Here is a 22,773-nt window from a genome sequence, read left to right as displayed (position 1 = left end):
ACAATGATCTTGCACGGAAAACCTTGTATATGTCAAAACGGTTTCTACATATCTTCAGCGACGGGCCTAGATCCCATCAGTCAGATCAGAAAATCCCTGAGCTCTCTGTGAAAACAGATAGCTGAAAGTCAAGTTTCCGAGCTGGATGACCACTCAAAGATGAGTACATAAATGACCGGTCGTTCTTCTTTCTTTGACATATGGTTTTTGATGAGGGAGAGATTTTCCTTTATCCGAGCTCATTTGCCATCATAAGAGACATCTTCTGCTATTTTTTCGGCCGACAACATCTTAGATCTCTCTTGGATCACAACGCCTCCGGAGCCTCTAATAAACTCATATTTGCTGAGGAAGCTCCGGAAGGAGCTATTACGCCTGGGGCCTTGTTACCAGAAGAACCGCAAGCATTGGCAGATAATACAGATCTTCATACTGACTCCGTTGAAAAAGGTGATTCAATAGCGACAAGCCTAATAGAACTTGAACTGCACCCAGATCCAGGGCCCTCTACTCAGATTATGGACAGTGTACAGCAGTCTGTACCTTTAGCTGCAGGTTTTGAAGATGAGCATAGCAAAGCCCTAGTATCTTGGAAAGTCCTAATATCACTCCATCAAAGCGCCATTCATGAGATACTACCATTGTGGTATCAGTCAGATGTCACAAATGTCTTCTACCTGTTCAACTCAAGGGAGTACTACAAGTTTTTTACTGACGCAGAAATGGAAATGCGACTCGTCCTAAACGACCTCGCCCGTGCCCATTATTTCCTCATTGTCGATGAAGAAAAAGTCATCTCTCCAAATATGGCAGATCTAGTCACTGAGGTTCAGCAGACATGACTGCTCTTTATTAGAGCAAAATCAAAACCAGGGGAGCTGGAGACCAAGGCAGGGGGGATTAGCAAGGCTGCTTTGGAGGATTATATATCCAAATATGACGTTCATACAGGGAAACGACGGTTCGAATTCGCTCCTGGTGACACTGATGATGGAGAGCGACCACACTCAACTAAAAGAAGAAACTGACTTAAACCATATGGTCGAGCATCATCGACCTATAAGGGTTCCTCAGAGTTCAGACAGTCTTGTCGGGTCTGGTTGTCATTTCAGACAAATTCATAGATTCTAAGCAGTGCCAATTCCAGGTTTTTCACTAAAATAGACCTAACTGCAGTGTATTTAACGGTTCAATATCAGGCAACCCTTATCAAGCAAAATCCTCTGGGACCAGAGAAACACTTTTGGTAATACACCACAGCGCGACGGCTTTGCCGTATTCCGCTCATTCTTACATAAAGGGCTCTGCTGGAATGCTTGAGAGTCTTATCGAGTGAATTCAGCTTTGGGATTCCGTTTTTGTGATTGAGGTCTGAAGCCGGATAGACAATCTAATATAGGTAGAAAATTTCTCCATTAACTCCGGACGTGTTACGTGTTCTCGACACTGGCGCTGATGCCCTCAAATTTGGAAAAGGATCGAAAAGGATCTATGACTCCCCTTAAGGTTCCCTAAGAGAGTCAAAAAGAAATTGCAGTTCCTCGAGTCCTGGCATCAAAATGAACATTGAGAATCAGGAAAACCAACTCGTGTAATCACAATCCATCGTGTTTATTGGCATGGAGTAAGAATAGTCTCACAATAGATCACGGCCTCAGAATCTACATACAAAGTCCATCAGGACATTCCAATCTTCCTCAAGATCCAACGGCGCCGTTCTTCCTCAGGTAGACTTCAGTCGCTTTTGCTTGATCCGTATGTGGACCCGCATGAATTAACCACGACAAGGGGGTGGAATACATATCATCCGTGGAGTTGATTTTCGCTCCGTGTTCCAAAAGAATCTTCACAGAATCTAAGGCACCATATTCTGCAGCCCAAGAGAGAGGGGTACGCTTGTTTTGGTCGCGATCGTCTTTGGCAGCACCAGTTCTTAGGAGATGACGAAGAAGCTCAGGGCAATCTCCCATGGCCGCGTAGTGAATGAGAGACCTCTTGTAGGGGCCTCGGGGATTTGAAGCGCCCTTTGACTCCATTGAGGAATGCGCATTGTTTAGAAAGGCCATGATATCATCGCTTAGCCTAATCTCCGCGATATTTTTCAAGCGTCGGAATTCGCCATCGATAACGGTTTTGTAGTTGAGGGGGATGCTCATTGCGATAGTTCCAGTACTGAATGCTTGCAATGTGTAGCTGCACATATATATATAACCGCAGGAATATGCTCAAAATAAAATGATGAAAGCGGGAGAGGACCTTAAAAGTAGCGGATACTCCCGGCGAGTACAGCATGTAGTTCATGAGATTCTCTTCATTAGAGCTGAAATGTATTTCCCGTGTTGGGCATCGAAGGGGCAATTTAAAAAACATCCTGCGAATCACGTTCACGGATCTTTGGCAGGGAATAAAGAGCCTTCGGATGTTCCAAGACTGGTAGTGATCAACAGAATCAGAGGGTCGATGGGTACTTGGGCGGTCTTTGACCCGGGGTGCCACGCCATTTTTGGCTCCCCACACGACTCAAAAGCGGCGCGGCACGTCCAGCATTAGATAAAAACAGGCGCGATGTACGGGGTCTAATCATGCTGTCAAGAACAACCTTCAATTTCTTGTGAATTCCGTGAAACTCAGTGATACTGCGAAAAATGGTAGTGACTCCTAAGTTAGGATCTCCAATCGAATTGCCAGTTCGAGGAGTCCCGCGGCATATGACACTACCCCAAACTCTAGACATTCAGTCAGATTTCGTGAAGTCTGGGTCCCCTTACGACCAGCTAAACCGCTTCTTCGTCGGCCTGTCACCGACTTGGGGACCTGTCAGTGCTATTAAGTTTTCTGAAGGCTCCAACTTGGCCTACGTGTACCAAGAACGGATCGAAGAAAGGGACCTACAGGCTGGAGACTTCAAAGAAACATCTCATCTGAATCTGGTCAACTTGAAAGAGGTATTCATTGCGAAACAGAACGTCTTTTTCCTTTATGATACCTGGGGTATCTCGCTAGAGGAGATTTAACAATCATCATCAAAATTTTGCTTGGGCGAGGTGGAGATTGCAACTATCTTAAAAGGGGTATATAAACTTCAGACAGTCCTTTCAGAGAGGAACTACGCTGACATCCCTAGATCCTGTAAGCTTTGAAGTACGTGCATGAAGTGCTTGGCATCTGCCATGGGAATATCACACTTTCCATAGTCTTAATCAACCAAGACGGAGTAGTCAAACTGGGTCAGTACAATCCGAAACATATGCATTGAAAATGACCTGTTATTGACAGGCTTCATAGCCGACGTCAGAAGCAGCCTGATTAGGGAATTAAGGAGACAGCAGAAGAGCAAGGACCTTTAGGCTGTTTGCTTGATAGCTTGCTCGCTATTAAGACTAGATGAGACATCTGTAATTCATGGGATAATGGGACTGCTTGCAGAGGACTTCACCGGGTGCTCTGGGAGAGCAACCGCAGCGGACCTTCTAAAGGTGAGTGGCACTTCAAATAGATCACTGGCAGCCAACTTATCAAGATTAGCATCCTTTCCTACGCATTAGCCTGGGACCGTGGTGTCTGCGTCCAGTAAGTGTCCTCTGTGGGATCGCTCAATGACGAGTCCTAGGAAGGATGATACTGGCCCCACGGCAGGATGAAGGCATAGGAATATTTGAGGGGGACCATGCATTATTTCTCAGTCATAGATTCTTTAGAGTCTGTTTAATACACCCTTGATCATGCTATGTATACTCTGAGAAGCATGATCAACTGAGTCAATAGAGTATATAGGTCTTTTGCAAGGAGAGGAAATTAAATAATTTCCGGTAGAAGCAATCTCTAGATTATGATATCATACCCATAGCAGAATATTACAGGTCACCTTGGGTGAAACACGCACAATAAAGAAGGCTGCACGCCTATTTTGGAGTCATGACTATCTACCTATCCAGCAACATATAAGAAGATCAGAAATTGTGTACAGGTTCTATCGCTATTGCTCATTACAGGCCAGTATAGGTTAAACACAGCCATTTAATAATTTTGAAAGAAACCTGCCCGAGGCTGAAAGTGCTTCAGTTATTAAGACTCATTATGTGCGCATGCTTCTCAAGCTTAACTATATTCTATGGTTCTATAACACCTTAGCTAGTGCTGCGCACTGGGCACTACTTGCTAGATATCTAGTTATTCTGGGAACATTTACTTCTCTTCAGAAGTCCGACTTTCTCATGGAAGGTCTGGAAATGAACCGCACCAGAAAAGCCATCCTCAGCATGATTCAGAATCCACCCCTCCTTGCTATTGCTTGCTTTTTGATGGTTCTGGGCTCAGTAATGATTTCTTAGCTTACCTAGGAGTGAAAGGAGAATTACATATGGCTTATAAACCGGTTGTTTATGTCAGTCTTAGTATCTCTTATTAATTTAAATGCTAATCATTTGATAGACCAGTCCTCTTAAATGTAATAGCTAGGTTACTCACCACTTTCATCAATGTGTATACGGCGCAAAATAGGGAATGGTCAATAATGGCTGTTTTAACCGTTGTTGTCACCGGGGTATCTACAGCAGTCTTATTAAGCTTGACCATAATATACAAGTTCGGAAAGCTAGAGAGGGTGAAGAGAGAACATGAGATGGAAATAAAGGCTGGCTTCCATGTGGTTTCGCACAAGGCTAGCAATCCATCTACTGGCAAAGTGGGACCTGGCGATCTAGAGAAAATCAGTGGCTAGATTTTCATCTCGACTTATCAAGGAATCATCAGCAGGACTGCACAGCACATCAATGTGCTAGGATTGCTGCGTGGTCATTGAAGGATAGACTGGACCTGCCATTTATGAGCAGCTGCTTTGGGGCGAATTTTACTACTAAAGCCAAGCCTGTGTTGGTTAGTTCATTAGTGATTAAGTAACAGGCTATAGGAGTCAATATAGCAACTACTGAGTATCACGCAAGTGCCTTCCAAACCTTTCAATCCCTCCGCTCCAAGAGACTCTTCAAGACCCCGGAGCACACTTTGGCTTGATCTACCAGAAGGAAAATAGTGGGGCTCAACCGTGGCTTGTGAAACTAGGATATTACATCTAGCCAATTCCAACAAATATTAATTTGCTGTCAGGGGTCCTTTCGAAGAGGTGTTCTGGAGATAAGCAGTCATTCTAAGTTCAGGTCTAATAGTGCTCAGATCCCAACCCACGCTGGAATTTACGCGGGGTCACTCAGCATCAGGACACCACCTCATAGTAGTGAGTATGGTATTAAACCTTTAAAAAGACGATTCAATCTCCCTAGATCATAGGCCCAGACCATAATAATAATTTCTTCTTCGCGCTGCGGAATGGGGGCAACCTAGGAAAGGTAAGTCTTATGCCTCTTTATCAAAATAATAGATGCTAAAGGACCTATTTCTAGCATTATGCATACGGACATGGTGACCATTTATATAGATGATGGTGATTTACTATTTTTTGTTCATTCAGGAGCGCTTCAGGCATCTCCACTAGCTATCAAGAAATCCATTAAGGTGTCTAAAAATAAAGAGAAGAATACTTTTGTGCTTCTGGGTTGGATGGATGAGCTCATGTTTAAGCTCTGCTATGAGTTTGTATACACAGGCGATTTTTTTATGCCTGAACCATTCTTAGCAACGGTCGCTGGCTATGCGAAGACGTCATCATCAGGAATAGTCATGTGGCCATATTCAGGCAGTTTCATGGCACAGAATTACCCTCCTAGTTCGGAACAACAATTTCCGCTATTCTCATGGGGAGACATCGAACTCAGTGTTTCCTGCGATGATACTCTATCCAACATACACCCGGATGAAGTTTGCAACAAAATATTCCTAAGTCATGCTCGCCTCTACTAATTAGCTCTAAAATCAGGCTGGTCATCCTTAAGTGCAGCGGCCCTCCAACGTTTAATAATCGCATTGGCATGCTTTACTTGTTCTGAAGAGCACATCTGCAGCATTGTGGAGCTGCTACATGTGTTTAATGGAGATACTGAAGATATAGACAGCTTGCATCACTTGCTTCAAGCATATGTAGTGTGGAATGTGTCTACCCTACAGCCAGACCCTGGCTTCCAGTGATTTCTGGAAGGATGGACAGGTTGACTGTCCCAATGCAAAATCTGATGACAGACTAAATACGAATTTAGTGAAGAGTATGGTAATTTATCCCTTTCAGGCATTTAGTAGTCTCTTATTCAAGTGATATCATGGTGGTAGAGCTGTCTTATCGGCCTTCTGTATACACTTGCCGGCATTCAACAAAACTGTGTAATCTATGTAAGGCCATTCCTTTCCTTAAGATTGGAATATAGACGCTTCTAAATAAAGTATAGTAAATTCTTCCCTAAACAAATAGCATATGACATGCAGTGTTCATAAAAGGTAGAATATCGGCCTGCATTCTCAGCTTCGTCTCCCCGCGTTACCACCACCCTCCATGTGGTATATACCAGATTTCCCATCCTAGGTTCAGAACGTACCCCTTTTTTTCCCGATTTCTTCTGTTGTTGTAGCAGTAGCTAAGTGGACACCCATGGAATCCAGCTCGGATCTCATTTGCACCTTCCTCCTTGTAACATTATGCGTGGTCTCTTGCTACGGACACTTAAAAGACATCTTTTTGATGAGCCCATTACTTGGGATGAAAATCCCACTCCGTGTAGGCATGACTTCTTAGCATTTTTTTCATTCTTCATATTCGCTCCCATGGGTGTCCCATGCCCATTGATCAAAGAACTTCAGATGACGCCAGTGATAGTAAAACTAAAAACTGTGACAGGATAGCTTGACCCTTGCTATTGCCCCTTTAGCCGTAATGAGAAAGCAGTTGTGATCATGGAGGGAGATTTCAGTCGTCAATGCCTGTGCATCAATCAGAGGGATAGAATGCTGCCCTTACCTTACTACCCTGGCTTCATCATCCGTCAGCCACTCAATACTGTAAGCTAGGCTTTGTAGTCCAGTAGCAACCTTGACCTGCACTTCTAGACAGCCCGCAACGTAGAAAGGGGATACTCTATTAGAAGAGACAGTGCCATAGAAAGGGAGGCCTTGAGACAGATTGCGCGTGTCACAATCCTTGATGCTCATAGTTTCAGATCTTGCTCTTTCGGACCCAGTAAGTGTCAGGTGGGAATCTGTCTCGGCAACAGTAGTCTTATGTGCTGTAAGTACAGATGTTTTCAATTCGATTGTCTGCTTCTCTGATGTCATGGATGCTTCACTTGTCAGCGGGAGCAGGCGAATCCCTTCTTCTGATCCATGGGACGGTGGCTGCACTTCAGCCCCATCTAATTAGCATTATGAGGTGGCCAAATTTGTGCTCACGGATACTGGCAACATAAGTAACGTGCTCTCATTAGGACATGGGTAGGTAGTCTGTTGCTGTCTTGAGAAAAGTGTAGACAGGCTCTGCCTTATGTGGGCCTCAAGCGCCTTATTAAAACTCTTTTTCGCTGTGTTCAAAGGCAGGAGAACAGGGAGTTGCCAGCCTGGATATAGTCTCCCATGAGATCCAGGTGTATAGATCTTGCCGTACGTCAGGATGAAGAGATTGCATAGCAAACAGGCTTTTTTGCTGGAGCATATCACTCATGGCGGCAGTGTTGGCATCTGCAGCTCACAATAAGCGATCAGCTGGACCTCAGCGTGGATCTTGCCTTCTTCTAGGATCCTCTGCCGCTGCGCCATAAATCAGGCAGTGGCTTCTTGCTCGGTCGTTTTCAGAAGAGTGAATATCCGCCGAAGTCTTTCCGGCTTGCCGTAAGCCCGATCAATGCGCGATAATGTGCAGCTAAGGTCGCGAGAGAACGCACGGGCTGGAAGGGCAGGGAAAGCTGCCTGAGGAAGGTCAACGAGGACTATCCTCATCTTCCGAGCTATGGCCAACTTTCTCAACGTACGACAGAGCAGCCTAGCTGCTCCCGGTATCTCGACACCTTGCCGATTATATTCATCATAGTGGATTTTGCCGATGGATCAAGCATCCGGTTAGGAATCAAGCCGAGCAAGGGGTTGACGCGTTCGATTTGTCGCAACCGGTTAATTCCCTCCACCAAATCCATCAACCGCGTCGCCGTACAATGTCGAGACCACGAATCAGTCAGGCGCACCATATCTCTCGACCTTGTTACAAAGAGTTTTGCGACTGATGACAAGTTCATTTCTGTGAGTCTCCTAGAATCGATCCCTCTGACAAGTTCTATCACTTCCTGCAAAATGGCTTTGAATGACTTCTTCTTGGGCTTTCGTTTGCTAGGTAACAATCGAAGTCTCTGAAGTATGCAGGTGGAACACATTGATACAATAGCAGCAAAGACATTCTTTTCAATATTCGAGGGTTCCTCCCTGTCTTTTCTGGCTTAGCTAGGTAGTTATGCACCTCTTCGGGACACGTACTCTCTGACATTCTAAGAATTGTAAATATATTCTCAAATCCACGCTTCAAGTCATTGAGAATGACAATGCCATCAGCTTTCTTGGTTTTGTTGATAGCAAGGATGATATTCAGAGATGCAGAACTCGTATCTTGTTCGACACAAACAGCAGGTATGTGATTCGGATCATCTTCGGTTTGTGCGAGAAACGCAAACGTAGCAACCAGGACTTTCTCTCTCTCAAAAGACAGCGGATAACTAGTCAGGCAACTCTGCGGGTACACGGGCAGCGGATTTTTTGAAGGAGGGGTAGGAACCGCTTGGACAGGAGTGGAGTTAGGCACAGAATGAAGCAAGGAAAGAAGGGCGATATTCTCCGCCCAAATAAGGGCAGACACACTAGAAGGCTCGGACATCGAATCACGCTTATAGTTTATAGGGGAATCCTTGATAGTCCCAGTAAAATCGTTCTTTCCGGGGTCCGGCGAGCAGGCGATGCCCCTTGCTTGTGCTGTACTAATGGTAGCTCACAACTGACCAGAGCATCAACTTCGGGCCGCTTTCATTGAAAGATAGAATAGTCTTACTTTTCTGGGGGAGTCGGTCGTTTACATACAGTTTTACTCCTACCATTCCACCACTGTCGATAGTGCGACAATGTCGTGGAATCTGGAGGGATGGGGTACAGGAACCTCTCACATTGAATGCAAGTTCACCAATCACTTCTAGGCGCCGAGCGCCGACACATGCAGCTGAAGTCACTCATCGTCCAGATACTTTGGACTTATTTTGCGCCGATGATTTTAACAAAAAAAAGCTCGTTTTCGTCGACTTTTCGGGAGACACACTGTATTCAGAACACCTTTCCTGGTTGAGACATTGTCCGCATATTCAACTGTCAACGATAAACTGATACTGTTCCTTAGCTTGAATTGGGCAATCTATTGTGATACGCAAGGCAAGGGAGGCACGAAGCTGAACTCTGTAATGCCACGTCAACATTTTTGAGCCTAGACAGGGGTCTGTGAATGCTGCAGGATGATTCCGGACCATTCCCACTTCCCACGCATACATAGCCAGCATACAACAGGCTGTCCTGCTCGATGGCACCTTGTGGACAAGTCCCTGAGCCATAAGATCTGGTCCTAATTAAGTAACGCAAAGTCAGCAATGATGACATTTCTGCCCTCCATTTTTGAGGATGAAAATTGATATGGATGGATATGCGCACAACTAATCATTTTTATGCCTTTGAGGACGCCTTTTTAAGCTTCATTGGTTGGACTTCAGGGATGCTTTGATTTTGTCTAATGTGTGAACTACGTAGTGATAGCTCTTGTACTAGCTATAGCTAAATCGAAGTGATCCCGGAAAAACCGGAGAGATTGAAAGTATTAAGCAAAGTCAAACAAAGTCCATTGCAAGTTATAGAGACAATGTTGAATTATCACAGCAAGGACAAGCCAACAAGAGCCAAATGAAGGGCTAGTATTGGGTCACCTGCAGGTAACAGGAGCCAGAAAAACCGAAATGTGAGCGTGATGTTGAATCACCATAGATAGCGAGAAGGAAACCAGAGCAAGACACCTGGATGATGATGAATACCCATCCATGACATGTAATCAGACCCAGCCACGGAGTGACATTGATTGAACATGACAAATACGACTCTTCGAGTCAGACTAGCAGCAATCAGATACCAGCTTGCCTAGCGATATCTAAAGCTCGATGAAGCCTATCCATGCGGCCTGTAGCTCAGTTCTGGCCGAAGATGTTTGAAAGTTCTCACTTGCGATATCAGCGCCAATGAAAGCTCCTTTATTTCAAAGACATGGCAAAGACAGCATGTGTTCAGGAAGACCAAGTTGGTACTATTCTGGTAATTCATTGCAAGCCCATGGCAGTTTTAGATCATGGGACAGTTCTATTTGCGTCCTTAAACCGCAGCCAGGCAAGCTCTGCCCACCATGGAGCAGTTTTGACGACGACAAATGCTCCACGCCGATGACGGAGCCAATCTCCCAAAAATCACGAACTTCAACGGCGAAGACTATGTCCCGTCCAGCCTGCCTGTGTGTCGCCTGGACATCGCATTGAACGGTCACGTCTACATTCGCAACGACCGTCGGTCATGCCCGCCCAACACGAGCTTCGACGGCCGGGACTTTGTGTCCACGAAGGGGCCGTTGTTCCCTTTGGAACGGCCATGAAGGGAAGCGACTGCATCTCCTCCGATCGGCCCTGGCGCCCGTCTATCAACATCTTCAACGGCCAGCATTGCATGTTCACCAAGCCCCGCAGTGAACCCCCCTCGTCAGCCAAACATGCCGTTACCCCCACCAGCCAGGCTGCCCACCAAACTACACCTACGATGGCAGCAACAGAGGAGCTAACTCCTGCCCGGAATGTCCGGCGGATATCTTTTTGGACGGCCATGTTTGTCCCACCCAACACCTCCTTTGATGGCACAAACTACGTCACCAGCGTGAGACCGGACCGCACACCGGGAATGAGTTTGAGTGGAAAGAAGTGCGTATATGGCAAATCGTCCAACTGCCTGCCAGGCTCCATCTTCGACGGCACCGAATGCGTCTCCTCCCAAACCCACCTCTGACCGCCCGGTACAACTTTGACGGAGAGCACTGTGCAAACCAGCAGCGGCCGGGTTGTCCCACGGGGACAAGCTTCAACGGCCACGCCTGCGTCTCGACAAACCCGCCGCAATGCCCACCAAATACCTCGTTCGATGGCGCAAAGTGTGTATCGAAGGATAGTCCATCTTGTCCTCCCGGGGCGAGGCTGGAGAGGGGAACTTGTGTCGTTAATGATAAGCGAATGTCCTCCCAGAACGAACTTTGATGGCCAGATGTGTGTTATGGCTTTGAGGTCGAAGTGATATGAAATACATATTGGTCCACCCATGTCGCTGGTTGGTCGGCCTAAGCCCGAAAGGGATACGTTCTTCCAATTCCCCTCCCCCCTCTGACCCCTCTTCCTGAGAAGTGGAATATAACGTGGCTTGTTGGTATTGCTCGGGATGAGTGGCATAAAAAAGGGAAAAAGAAACAGCGCAAGATCAACACGACAGTACTTTTCATTTTCGCCCTGTACGACTGACTGCATTGGGGTTGAATTTCAAGTGATGAGAATAATACCTCTATACCTTTGGACCTACTTCAACACGAAATTTGCGAATGCGAATGCGAATATTCCAAAATCTTATGAATATGTGTTCATGCCGACCCCTACCTGGTTTTTAGTAATAATGAAATGAAAATGAAGGGTACCTTAAGATCTCTATCTTAAGCAGGATTGACAGACGTTGTCTGACATATAGCAGCACATTTTTGACTTAGGCCCAAGTTTCTATTACATTGCAGCGAAGGATCAAATTAGCAAGCCAAGCTTTATTGCGTTTAAATCATGTCCTAGCAGAGAGGATTGTCTTTAACTGAAATAACGCAGCCGGCTTAGTCGGCTACTAAATAGACATAGAAACAAGGGCGAGACAGGCAGATAGAAGTCAGCAAAATTGTGTGGTCTTCACTCTCTAAATCTCACTGGACAAATTTCTGGTCCTGGATGAAGCAGTTGCTCCAAATCGGTCACATTTCTGCCATCCACTCCGTCAAATTTCTTCTTAGACTTCTGAAAAGCCTCTGAGTCCATATGTTTTTCAAAGAACTCCAGCATCATTGTAATTTCCGCCGGGGATAATTGCTTATAATCTACTACCTCGCCACTCGAGCTAAACTGGCGGTACACTCCGTCGCTAGCAAGGTGGGAGAAGCCTTTGCCCGATGGCGAGCGTTTAAGGGATGGCCAGGCCTTCGATGCCTCTTCGTCTTTCTATTGCAGTGTCAGTATCGCACAGTGCAAGCTGTCAGAAATACTCTTACTATGCAAGACATGATTTAAGTGATCTGTCTGTGTGATATAATGAAACTCTTGATTGTATTGTATAATAGAGAGAGCGTAGTTGAAAGGTGGTGAAGACTTCTCTGAGAGGCGTGGTGAGGGGAAGCTGATACTCGAGCTAATGCAGAGAGGAAATGGTGATGTGATGACTAGTGGTCACATGCCCTGAAAAGGGGTATAAGAGAGACTTTAAGCTACTCTGTGAACTAGTTTCCTTGTAAAATGCATGACCACTTCAGGCCCATATGTCACATGTGCGTACTATAACCTTCCCAACAGGTTCATTGGACATCTGCTGCTCATCTTATCACTAAAACCCAACTTTTTTTTTTTTTATTTAGAATTATCATGTCCAAATCCATAGGATTCTGATACATTCCGTCTATCATTCTTAGGTGAATTATGTGAAATCACAACACCTCAGTCAAGTATAATAAATAACTTAGCATTGGTAGGTGAGTCAACTATCTAGAAAACAAAGCATGGGAACAGGTGAACATATTCACAGGTAGCTGCTTAGCTGAAGTGCGCACTTGCTTGGTTATGAGTATGTAACCAGTGAGCAAATAATTTCTGCCTCAGGCACTAAGGTGTTGACTGGGAATAATTGTCTCTCATGTAACCTATTTTAATCTTGACAATCTGACACATTGAACCTTCACATCTAAATATTCAGCGTACACCTTTTATAAATGTCATTTAGGCAGTTGCGCAGATCCGACGGCTCTGCTTTGACTAAACTTGAGGAAGGCTTCGGCAAAGAGATGAGTGAAGAATGAAGATAGGTCTGTACCATCTAGGATGTGTATAGACTATCGTTCATGAAGAAGGAATAAGATGAGGGAACAACTGTGGGAAGCACTAGCCTATCTCTGAAGGTGGCAAGGTGCGAGGGCAACAGAAAGTATGCTTCACTAATAGCAAAGACCCGGTGCTTCTGGATAGGTCAAATCCACCCTATAACAACCTCTGCAGCCCATGAATTGGCAAGCTGGATCATCATTGCAGAGTTGGCCTCTGCAGAAATAGTCGGACTGTTGGAGAGGGTCGGCGGCGCGCTTAGACTGAGGTGCCTGACGAGGCATGGGATTTCGAAGCTCAGCAGGAGGGTCAAGCAACTGTTTCTCATCCGTAACTTGACGTCCGTCGACGTCATCAAATACAGCGTGCAAATGATCCGCTTCCTTCTTCCATGGTTCTGGAAGGTTCGCGAGCAGCTGCTTAAGCTGGTCATTGGTCAAGGGAACATAGTCGATAACGGATTCGTTCTCGTCGTAAGCTCGTGCCACTCCGTCATCCGCGATGTGGACATATCCCTGAGGTACTGATTTCAACTTGCTCATGGCCTCGAAGACACTGATGCCCTCCTGAGCGGCTTTCTTGGGAGCCGGTTTCGCAAGATATCCATCTAAATGTAGTAAGGGACTTGGTATTCTCAATTGGGGCGAAGAAAGTACTATCTCTGGCCCTTAGATTCTTAAGACAAACTAATAAGACTATTATGATCCAGGCAATGATCCTTGCCCTTTTGTATACTGCCACCTATCAGCCAATAATGGATCCTTGCTATTGTTGGGGGTGGTAGTGGAGGTTAAGGGTTTTTAATGTTTGGAACACAGCAGTGAGCGGAGTTTAGTATACAGTTGGAAAATAAATAATAGTTATGCATGATCGACATCGAACTTTTCTGGTACGCTGTAACGCTGGGCCCAGGAAGCGGAACCTGGAGTGTCAAGCACTATGCTAAACTAGGTAATGTGTCGCCCCAATCATAACCTGGGCAGGAGGTGCGTGCTAGTCCCAGGGTCTAGAGCATACGTCAGAGCAGGGGGCGAAGTGATGGTTCTTGCCAGAATTGGTTTAGAGAAACCAACACATATGTACAATAATGGTGCCACAGCCTCATTTCAGTACATACTCCTCCACAATTCCTACTGGGGTTATAGGCTTATAGCATGGGTAGTTAGATGAGGCATTTTCCATTTCCTCTTCCTGTTTCTCCCAGGGCTCGAGAGTACACGTCAGAATCCGAGTAGAAGTGTTGGCTCTTGGGAAAATTAGTGTAGAGAAAGCAACAGATCTGTATAGATAGATGAGGCAGTTTTCTTCTTCCTCTTCTTTCTCCCCCTGTATCAGCTGTTTTGGGATTGCATTTTGTAAGGGATTATTCTTTCAACAAATACGATCACGCCACTCCATCGTCAGCGACGTGAAAATATCCCTCAGGGGTCCATTTTCATTTACCAAGATAGCCTCCCAAGGCTCCCCAACTTAGCAAGTACCTTGGGCACTATAGTGATGATGTCACTCTTAAACCTAGCACTGCAATTAAAATAAAATGCATATTAGAAGATAGTACTTTTTTATTTAAGCTTAATTTTGTGTAAAAAGGTTCTTAGATTATACTTATAAAGTCAGTGTTTATATAGGCTCTGAATAAGATAACCACGCCTCCTCGCATATCAATCAAAGTATTATACATATATTGCCTAGTATATGGAAACACGAGGTTTGCTAGGAGCAGCTTCGGATCGAAGGGAAACGCGAGCACTCATATAAAGTACGTAGCCATTGCCATGGGGTGTTTGTTATGTTTCCTTTTTAATCCATACTATAGTCAAAGATCGGAAGCCTCAGGAACTCGGTAAGAGCAATTGGTTCGTCATTCCCCGGGAATAATAGGATAGAATTAGGTCATTCTGGCAGTAGCTAATTGTCCAACACAGACACATTCTAATTGGGTGGTTATGCGACTAACCTCGGGGCACTAGGCTTGAAGGGGGGATATATTTAACTAGAATGAGAATAGCAGAAAAAGAACTCAACAAAGGTCAAGACCAAGCGCTAGCATCCTTCGAGCCTCATCATTAAGCGTCTGTAGATATTCCACCAGGCTGGATAGATTTGCGCCTCTTGCAATTGACAACATACTCTTGGGGAACAAAAGGGAATCTTCAGCGAATTGCGCTGCACATCCAATTTTTTGGATAGCATAACACTCTGCTGTATTAATACTTCCGGGCTGACTCTCTCTGCTATGATTGCAAGCACCCTGAATGGCCTCAAAAACAAGTTCCTGAACCCAGTTGACGGGAAATGCTGGAACTCCCAATGATATACGCTTCATGGTCATCTGAAGTATACGGATGCTGCCTGCTGTCTGACGCCTAGCCGCGTCAAACGCACAGCTCCACTGCTCGCTCATATCAGTGCTATGAAATAAGAGCCAGCTTGTTGCCTCAGCTCGATCATGTCGAGCTGCAGCAAGTAGTGGTGTGTCTAGAGCGTTTTTAATACACGGCAGGCAGTGTCCTTGGCGCAGAACCATTCAAATAGACCTTCTGGACTTAGGTGATATAGAGCAATTTCGGTCCAAGCATGTAAGGGATCAATTTTGAATATGGATGCCAAGTCTAGCCCTCGAGATAGCATGCGATCTGCGAGGTTAGAGGTAGCAAACCGGCAAACATGGGTAAGATGACGTTGGTCGAGAGTTCCCCACAACATCTGATCCAATAGTGACTCAAGCTGTGTCCAGCAGGTATGGAACATCTGTTCATTCCTAACCGCCAGTTCGAAGATCGTCTCTTGGCAATTCCCAGAGATGATAGAAGCCGGGGTCAGGATTTGCTCCGGCGTCATCATCGATACTAGCTCACAAGCAATATTGATTTGATTGTTGCCAACCGCAAGATAGACAAGACTAAGTCCGGCGCTGTTAAAGCAACTTGGGTAGATGAGCCCATGAAGGAGTAGCTTCCTGAAAAGCTCTGGACGGTCACGTAAAGACATAGAAATAACATCAGGATAATGTTCAGAGTGTAGACCGTGTTGGTGGATGATAGTGTGATTGAAATCTTTATACAGTCTCCACTGACTCAGAAGCACGTTACAGGAGTTCTACAGAAGATATTAATTTCCTTTTTGAAGCTTAGGTGGCACTACTGCACACTGTTGCAGGGCAATAAGAGCGTTTAGTGCTCTATGCGAGTTTGAAAGTTCGGGGAGAAGCTTCCGGTATAGTTCGCTCAGAAGTTCATGGCTCAGCGCATTGAATTTTGTGAAGGAACTGTTGTTAATAGCTGAGAGGAGGGCTTCAAGATGGTTTTCATTCATAGTGGAAGTGCAGAAATAGAAGAGGGTAAAATGTGGGAGGACATGTAGTCTGGGGAGACGGGTTAATTAATCCCACTTTCAGGTCATCTTATAGCTTTTGCGACACAGTGACTTATTGTTGGCAACTTAAAAAATTAAGAAAGGCCCTCCTAGCAATCAGATATTCATTTGCGATCTATTACTCCAATTCCTTGAACTTATCGGCTCAGTAGCAATACCAAATCGCTTTTGTTTGGCTGTGCACAGCGACAATAATCCACAATATACACTGTAGCCCCAAAATAGAACTTCCCAATATCAATTGCCGAAGGTACTTTAGATTCCCAATTGATGCATGCTTAAAAAGCATAAAGGAAACTTGCATTATGCTCTGGTCGACATTGCTGCGAGTCAATTCAGTTTGTGAGATCATGAGTCGACCAGGCGAGGTTGTTTCCAAGATGGTAAATGGTATCAATATGTTTTCAGGCCCGTATTTGATTTCACAGTAACACAATTTTCCTTTCTGGGTGTTGTTGATAACTCGCAATCTGTTGCTGCCATGTATTAATTGCCATTCTGTATTACGACAATTCTTCAGGGTATGCAAAAGTATGCTCCAGAAGTATCCACCATGGACAAAAATTAGTAGTAGCACCAAAGATGCTACCGTCACTCACGAAGTCCAGGAGCATCTTATTCTTCCAGAGTACCCGGACACAGACGAGGATGGCATTTTACATATCATCCACGCCTCAGCAAACCCACTCCAAGATATTGAGAGCACCTCTGTGTAAAGGGCAGTATACTGGACAAGGGTCCATCAACTAGGTAAGAAGAAGCAGATGTGATTGAGAAAGGAACAATGGGATCAGATTCAGGACAAGACTGATTCTTGGGGATTGTACTGCACATCTCCCCAAGGCTATTTAACATGGCCGAAGCACAACAATAGCCAGACCAAGGCCGCAACACTACTTGCAAGGAGCAAACATGCAATAATCAGCAGCGGTGGATTCTGTATACATAGGATCTGGAGGGAACGGCGCAAGCCTGCAATTGAGTAATATTGAAGGTGTCTGAGAAGTCTAAGATAACCCCTGAGTAGAAGCGTGCTTTACACGCTTCCCAAAGGTCCATATTACCATACAAAGCTAACGTGTCTCAGGGAGGACGGAGAGCAACAGAAGCTCTCAGTCACCTGATATCTATCAAGGAAGCCTCAGCAGTATTGAAGACTGATGAAACCTCAACAATATATAGTTGCTGTAGCCTGCATATCGCTTTGCGAGGGGTCGGGGTAAATGAAATCATCCATCCTGTATAGACTGAAAGGATGAGGGCAAAGTTCCCAGGAACAATGCTGCTCGCTCCCGGGAGTAGGAATCACGCTCCTAGAGGACTTATAGCTCCCGGCAGTGTATAGCTTGGATCCTGGAGACGAAGAATGTGTTCCTGGCGCAGACTCTCTGAGAAGGCTCCACTCAATTAACACTACCTTACAGTGTAGAAGTATGATTGGTCCGTTTTTACTCCTTTCTCCACTTTAGAGTGCTATTTGAGTCTACGCGTAATTTAACATACCAGATACTCGCTCACGCAAAACTGAAATCAAACATGTTTGCCGTGCACATGTTGAAGAAAGTCCATGCGAGATCTCTTCGATGCAGTCTTCTTAGCCTTCTCAAACACGCTCAATGCCAAGCTGCCACCGCAAATCTGAGAGGTGTCACCCTCGCATTTCATATCGCATTCGTTTGCCGCGATCTTAGAGCTGCCTTCCATATTGTCACCACAGAAGCATTGTCCAGCGTACTCAGTGCCTGCCAGGCTAAAGCCTGCATTTCCGCAATACTCCATACAGCCAGTTGAAGTCACATTGCCAATGCCCAGATCCGCGAATTGGATCCCAGTGAGCGCACGAGTAGACTCATTGTCGGAATAGCAGCCAAGATATGACCAGCCGATGATACTGTTGTCTGTAGTAGAGACTTGAGTAGGTGTGGTAGACAAGGTCTGAGATGCAGACAGTATGCTGGTGGCAGTCGAGGTACTTTCTGGATCGGATGAACTAGAGGATGCGCTCTCGCCTTGACCCCATCCAGTTGGGGGATTGTTGCCTGGCAGCTTCTCGAGAACACCGGAAATCTTCTCGGGGACCAGGTTGGCGATGTTGCAGCTGTCGGAAGAGTCGTTGATTGTGCCAGCGTCGGCGCACTTGTCCATGCCCGAATCGCCGGCATCACAGTTATCAATAATCTTTTGCAAGACGTCCACATCCCAGCCAGAGATCTAGATAAACTTATTAGCTATAGTACCAAGGACTCATCAGGATAAAAAACCCACAAAATCCCCGTGAAGAGAGTACCCAGTGCGGTCGCCATTTGCCAAAATAAAGGGTTGCGTGCCATTCCCTTGCTCCCACATGTCCACAAACAAAGGGGTGTTCCAGTAAACTTCGTACAAGATATGGGGGAGGTGAGTCCATCCTGTCGGACAATTCGCTTTGCCCCCTGTGGTTCCTTTGCTGCTCGGGAACACCATATTGCTCTTGAAGTCATCGAGGCCAGCCTCGGGGTTGTAACAAGAAGGAAAGTGAATATCAGCACGCAGAGGGGATGCATATCCGTCACAGTTCATATGCGGGAAGCCAGCCCCAGCCCCAGCATTATTCGGGTCTTGAATCCCAACACCATGCAATCCATCGGAATCTGCAGGATACGAGGGAGGATCATAGGAAGTCCGTGGGCATGTCCACTGAACTGGTTGAATGACGCCTTCATTCGTGTCCAGGACATTGGCAGCTCCGCCCGGTGGGGGAGTTCGAAGGCTATTGTTCCCACTGACCATGCGGAGGCCGACAGGGAAGGCTTTGATATCATCATCGGTCGGTTCGAAACTGTTCTTTATTAGTCGGCAACTTGATTTCTCAAAAATGCGGGACTTAAAGGCTACGCACAAGTAGTAGACATTCATGTAAAACATGGGAACTGAGATGAAGCTTCCATTTGTGGGATCTTGGAAGTATAATGTCGGAGTCCAGTAATTGCTCTTGTCCGCCTCCACGAGGGAAGAGGTGCAACGTGAGTCCAACAGAACATCGTTACCCATAGTCAAATTGAAGTTACTCCCCCCCTGGATCGCGTGCACATGACTGGATGCAGTACCGGGACTGATGATGGGATCCATACGGCCCATTGTTAGCGGACCCTGGCCATAGAAGTGGTTCACAGCGAATGTTCGAGAGTCCTTGGCAAATGCTGTTGCAGAAAGGGCAGCAAACTGAATAGCTGTAGCTTTGAAATGCATCTTCGTATAATTCAGTCGAAGTACACCGTGAAATCAGTGAAAAGAAAGGGGCCGCCACAGCGGGTAGTACTGTAAGGAATGTCAGCGAGGAAAAATGAATGAACTCGTGAGTAACCAGACTCATGAGAGAAGTGAATGGAAGGTTGTGGGGAACGACTAAATGCAAAAGAAAGAATGTAAGATGAGGGTCCTGTTTTATATATTTTCAAATATCCCCTATCGTGATTTCCGGGTCGCAATTTGTTGACGATAGATGAAGCTCGCTCGACAGTTTCCTTCGACGAGGGAAGTTAGATGTCAATCATATTTTAGGCTTCAAGCCCGAAGCTCTGCGCTTGCTGTGAGTGGGTTATTTCATGCTCTTAAATTAGCATGGTGACGCCAGGGGTAACACCACCAAGATTTCAGGTTAGCCTGCTGATTCTCAAGCGCCATCGCCTGGATTCTTTGAGACCAGAAGGCTTAATACTACGTAATGATAAGTCGAGGTTATGAAGATGTTTCAGAAGCAATTAACTTGAAACAAGGGTCTCCTTTACTCATTTCGAGGAATTGCCCTTTTGTGTACTAAGCAAAACAGGATCTTGGCATGGATCAGTCAGGTTCGTCAGAATCTACTGTGAACTAGTAGTCCCCATAATGAGCTGTCGAAGAATTCTTCAAATTTGACCTGATCCATAAAGGGAGGCAGGGCTCCCTCCCGAGTTCTTTGCGTTCCTATTGGTCCGCGCCAGCCCCACCCCCGCTGAGTTCCACGCACCATCACCATTACCCGGAATTGCCACACACGCGCACGTGACACGCATTAACCAGTCAAATAACAGGAGCACCCCCCCGATTGAGCTTTGTTGACGATCCCCACCACTAACTCCCTTTTCCCGTTTGGCACGTCCGATCCCACGAAAAGGCCGCAATGGAGAATTTTCGCTATCTCCCTGAATATAGAGTGCTGATATGCAAGCTTTGCGGTCGTGCTATTCTAGCTGCGCACCTTCACAGTCATCTACAAGGCCACTGCAAAGAATGGCTAAGCCTTGACTCCGCTGCAGCAGTATCTCAGCTAAAGAAACAGCTCCAAGAACATGATTTAGCCGATCCGTCTCAGGAACAGGTCCAGATCCCACCCCCCTCTGCGTCTGCCTTGCCAGATCTGCCAGTAGAGCAAGGGCTTGGATGCAGGTAATGCCCATTTGTGACTTGCTCTGAGAATTGGATGCAAAAACATGTCCGGACCCATCAGCCTACCCTATAACAGCAAGGGCGACCCCGGAAGTCTACCAGCTCTATTTCATTAGCACAGCGAAAGCCGGGTCCAAATCTCTGGGAAAATATATATTGTCAGCGCTTCTTTATCTCGGGTCCCCAAAGCCAGTATTTTCAGGTTATACCGCCTCTTAAACCGACAGCAGCCCCCGAAACCAATCTTATTCGCGATCAGGTTTACGAGCAGATCCAACAATTAGAGCAGAATAAGGAACAGCAATATCAGATTATCACAACAGACTGTCACTACACTGCTATCAACCCCTGGTTAGAAAGAACCCGATGGCAGGATTATACCCAGGGCTATACCTTCTCGGAACTAGCTGCTCTTATATATATGCCTAATCCTGAGCAAGAACCTCTATTGCAGCTCTGGACCGAGAGCCTTGATACTATTCTTGATCAGGCTGTTCAGTCAATATCCACTCACCGTATCAATGCGTTCGATCAAGCTCGGATCAATAGCTTTGTTGATGATGCCTACCGGCGGCTAAGTCATTGCCCGGTCTTCTATCATCTTCAGCCAGTGACTGAGAAGCATTATCAATGGATTTGGAAGCGCCTCTTCTGTTTTATCTACTGCACTACTCAGCCTGAGCAGTCAATTCAATTAGGCCACCGCTTAACTGAAATACAGGCAGATCTGCTATTTCAAATGATGTAATTCAGTCGGCAGTTACACAAACAAACCTCTTCAGCTATCTCTAATCCCCCTAACGGTCTTGGGCCACCACTCAAATCTGGCATTTAAGACACTTCAGAGAAACTAAATCGAACCTGTCTTCTCTTCTGTATTGCCCTTCTCGATCATATCCTGCGAAGGGATGTCTTTGAGAGTGTGGTAGTAGGATTCTTAGCAATCCTAGGAATTGATGAACAGAAGGAGACCTTTCGTGGTGCCTCTATATATACACCAATCCTTTCGGGATTCATCAAGATTGGGCAGCTGCTGGTGATCCAGAGATCTGTCCTAGCTGTGGAGGAGGGGTCGGTAGATGAACCCTCTAGTATATTGAACGAGATGCGTCAACGATTTCTAATCCATGGATGCGCTACTCCTATCGGTTGGGCCCTCCGGCTGCGCACCTATGGTAAAAAGATCAGGATCCGTCAGACACCGGTTCTTTCTGGACATGTGGATTAGTCTGATGATGGCAGCACGCTTAGCTATAGGGGCCAGTCCCTTTATATGGCAGATCTCCAGCGCTTTGTTCAATATCAGGTTGAGTTGCTGCAATCACAGTTAAACGACCTTCTTCTGCAGACTTCATCTTTGTTACCGCCGACTATCCCTCGGTTCGACCTATCTCAAATCTATGATAATTATGCCAATCTAGCTGCGGGATGGAACTTTCTTCGACATTTACAGAACCAGACCTAGTTCGCAGGATACGAGCGATGGATTCTAGATTATATTATTCACGAACCACATCTCCGAGAACAGTTTCTGGAGATAAGCCAGGGAAGGGAATAATTTGGCTGGAAAATAGCCACTGCCAGAGATTATCTTGTACAGATTGATCGGTTTTTAGAACGGCTGCTTATAGTTTGCCATCTAACCTTGGGCCATCCCGCCTGTGGCACGGGAATCCTTAGCCTGCGACATGTTAATACCGTGCATGGACGACATTGAGGTATCTTCGTGGAGAACGGGCTCGTGGGGTTAGTGATGGCATATCACAAAGGATACCATATGACAGGCTCTACGTCTCTAATCCACCAATATCTTCCGGAGTGTGTCAGCCAGATCCTAGTCTATTATCTCTGGCTAGTCCAGCCATTCTAATGACAGCTGCGGGGCTTAGCATTT

At 45.9% G+C, this 22,773-nt stretch overlaps 5 protein-coding genes across 5 annotated transcripts; 2 read left to right on the top strand and 3 right to left on the bottom strand.

Moving 5' to 3' along the window:
• Window positions 1-1,697: 1,697 nt before the first annotated feature.
• CDV56_106442 (ankyrin repeat domain-containing protein) lies at window positions 1,698-2,156 on the bottom strand (the record flags this gene model as incomplete). Its single annotated transcript, XM_026760061.1, has 1 exon — window positions 1,698-2,156. The coding sequence occupies one exon, from the start codon at window positions 2,154-2,156 to the stop codon at window positions 1,698-1,700; it is 459 nt and encodes a 152-aa protein (XP_026612727.1).
• Window positions 2,157-2,645: 489 nt separating this feature from the next.
• Window positions 2,646-3,014, top strand: CDV56_106385 (uncharacterized protein; the record flags this gene model as incomplete). The annotated part of the gene is made up of 1 exon (XM_026760004.1): window positions 2,646-3,014. The coding sequence occupies one exon, from the start codon at window positions 2,646-2,648 to the stop codon at window positions 3,012-3,014; it is 369 nt and encodes a 122-aa protein (XP_026612726.1).
• A 7,495-nt stretch (window positions 3,015-10,509) lies between these two features.
• CDV56_105864 (cell wall cysteine-rich protein) lies at window positions 10,510-10,992 on the top strand (the record flags this gene model as incomplete). The annotated part of the gene is made up of 1 exon (XM_026759483.1): window positions 10,510-10,992. The coding sequence occupies one exon, from the start codon at window positions 10,510-10,512 to the stop codon at window positions 10,990-10,992; it is 483 nt and encodes a 160-aa protein (XP_026612725.1).
• A 2,218-nt stretch (window positions 10,993-13,210) lies between these two features.
• CDV56_105676 (uncharacterized protein) lies at window positions 13,211-13,639 on the bottom strand (the record flags this gene model as incomplete). The annotated part of the gene is made up of 1 exon (XM_026759295.1): window positions 13,211-13,639. One exon carries the CDS (start codon window positions 13,637-13,639, stop codon window positions 13,211-13,213), a length of 429 nt encoding a protein of 142 aa, XP_026612724.1.
• Window positions 13,640-18,002: 4,363 nt separating this feature from the next.
• Window positions 18,003-19,700, bottom strand: CDV56_105199 (DUF1996 and WSC domain-containing protein; the record flags this gene model as incomplete). The annotated part of the gene is made up of 3 exons (XM_026758818.1): window positions 18,003-18,683; window positions 18,738-19,290; window positions 19,351-19,700. The coding sequence occupies 3 exons, from the start codon at window positions 19,698-19,700 to the stop codon at window positions 18,003-18,005; spliced, it is 1,584 nt and encodes a 527-aa protein (XP_026612723.1).
• Window positions 19,701-22,773: the final 3,073 nt, after the last annotated feature.

Source organism: Aspergillus thermomutatus (assembly GCF_002237265.1).
Source record: "Aspergillus thermomutatus strain HMR AF 39 chromosome Unknown NODE_159, whole genome shotgun sequence".
NCBI lineage: Eukaryota > Fungi > Ascomycota > Eurotiomycetes > Eurotiales > Aspergillaceae > Aspergillus > Aspergillus thermomutatus.
Note: the sequence above shows the minus strand (reverse complement) of the source record. Positions and strands in the feature narration are given on the sequence as shown.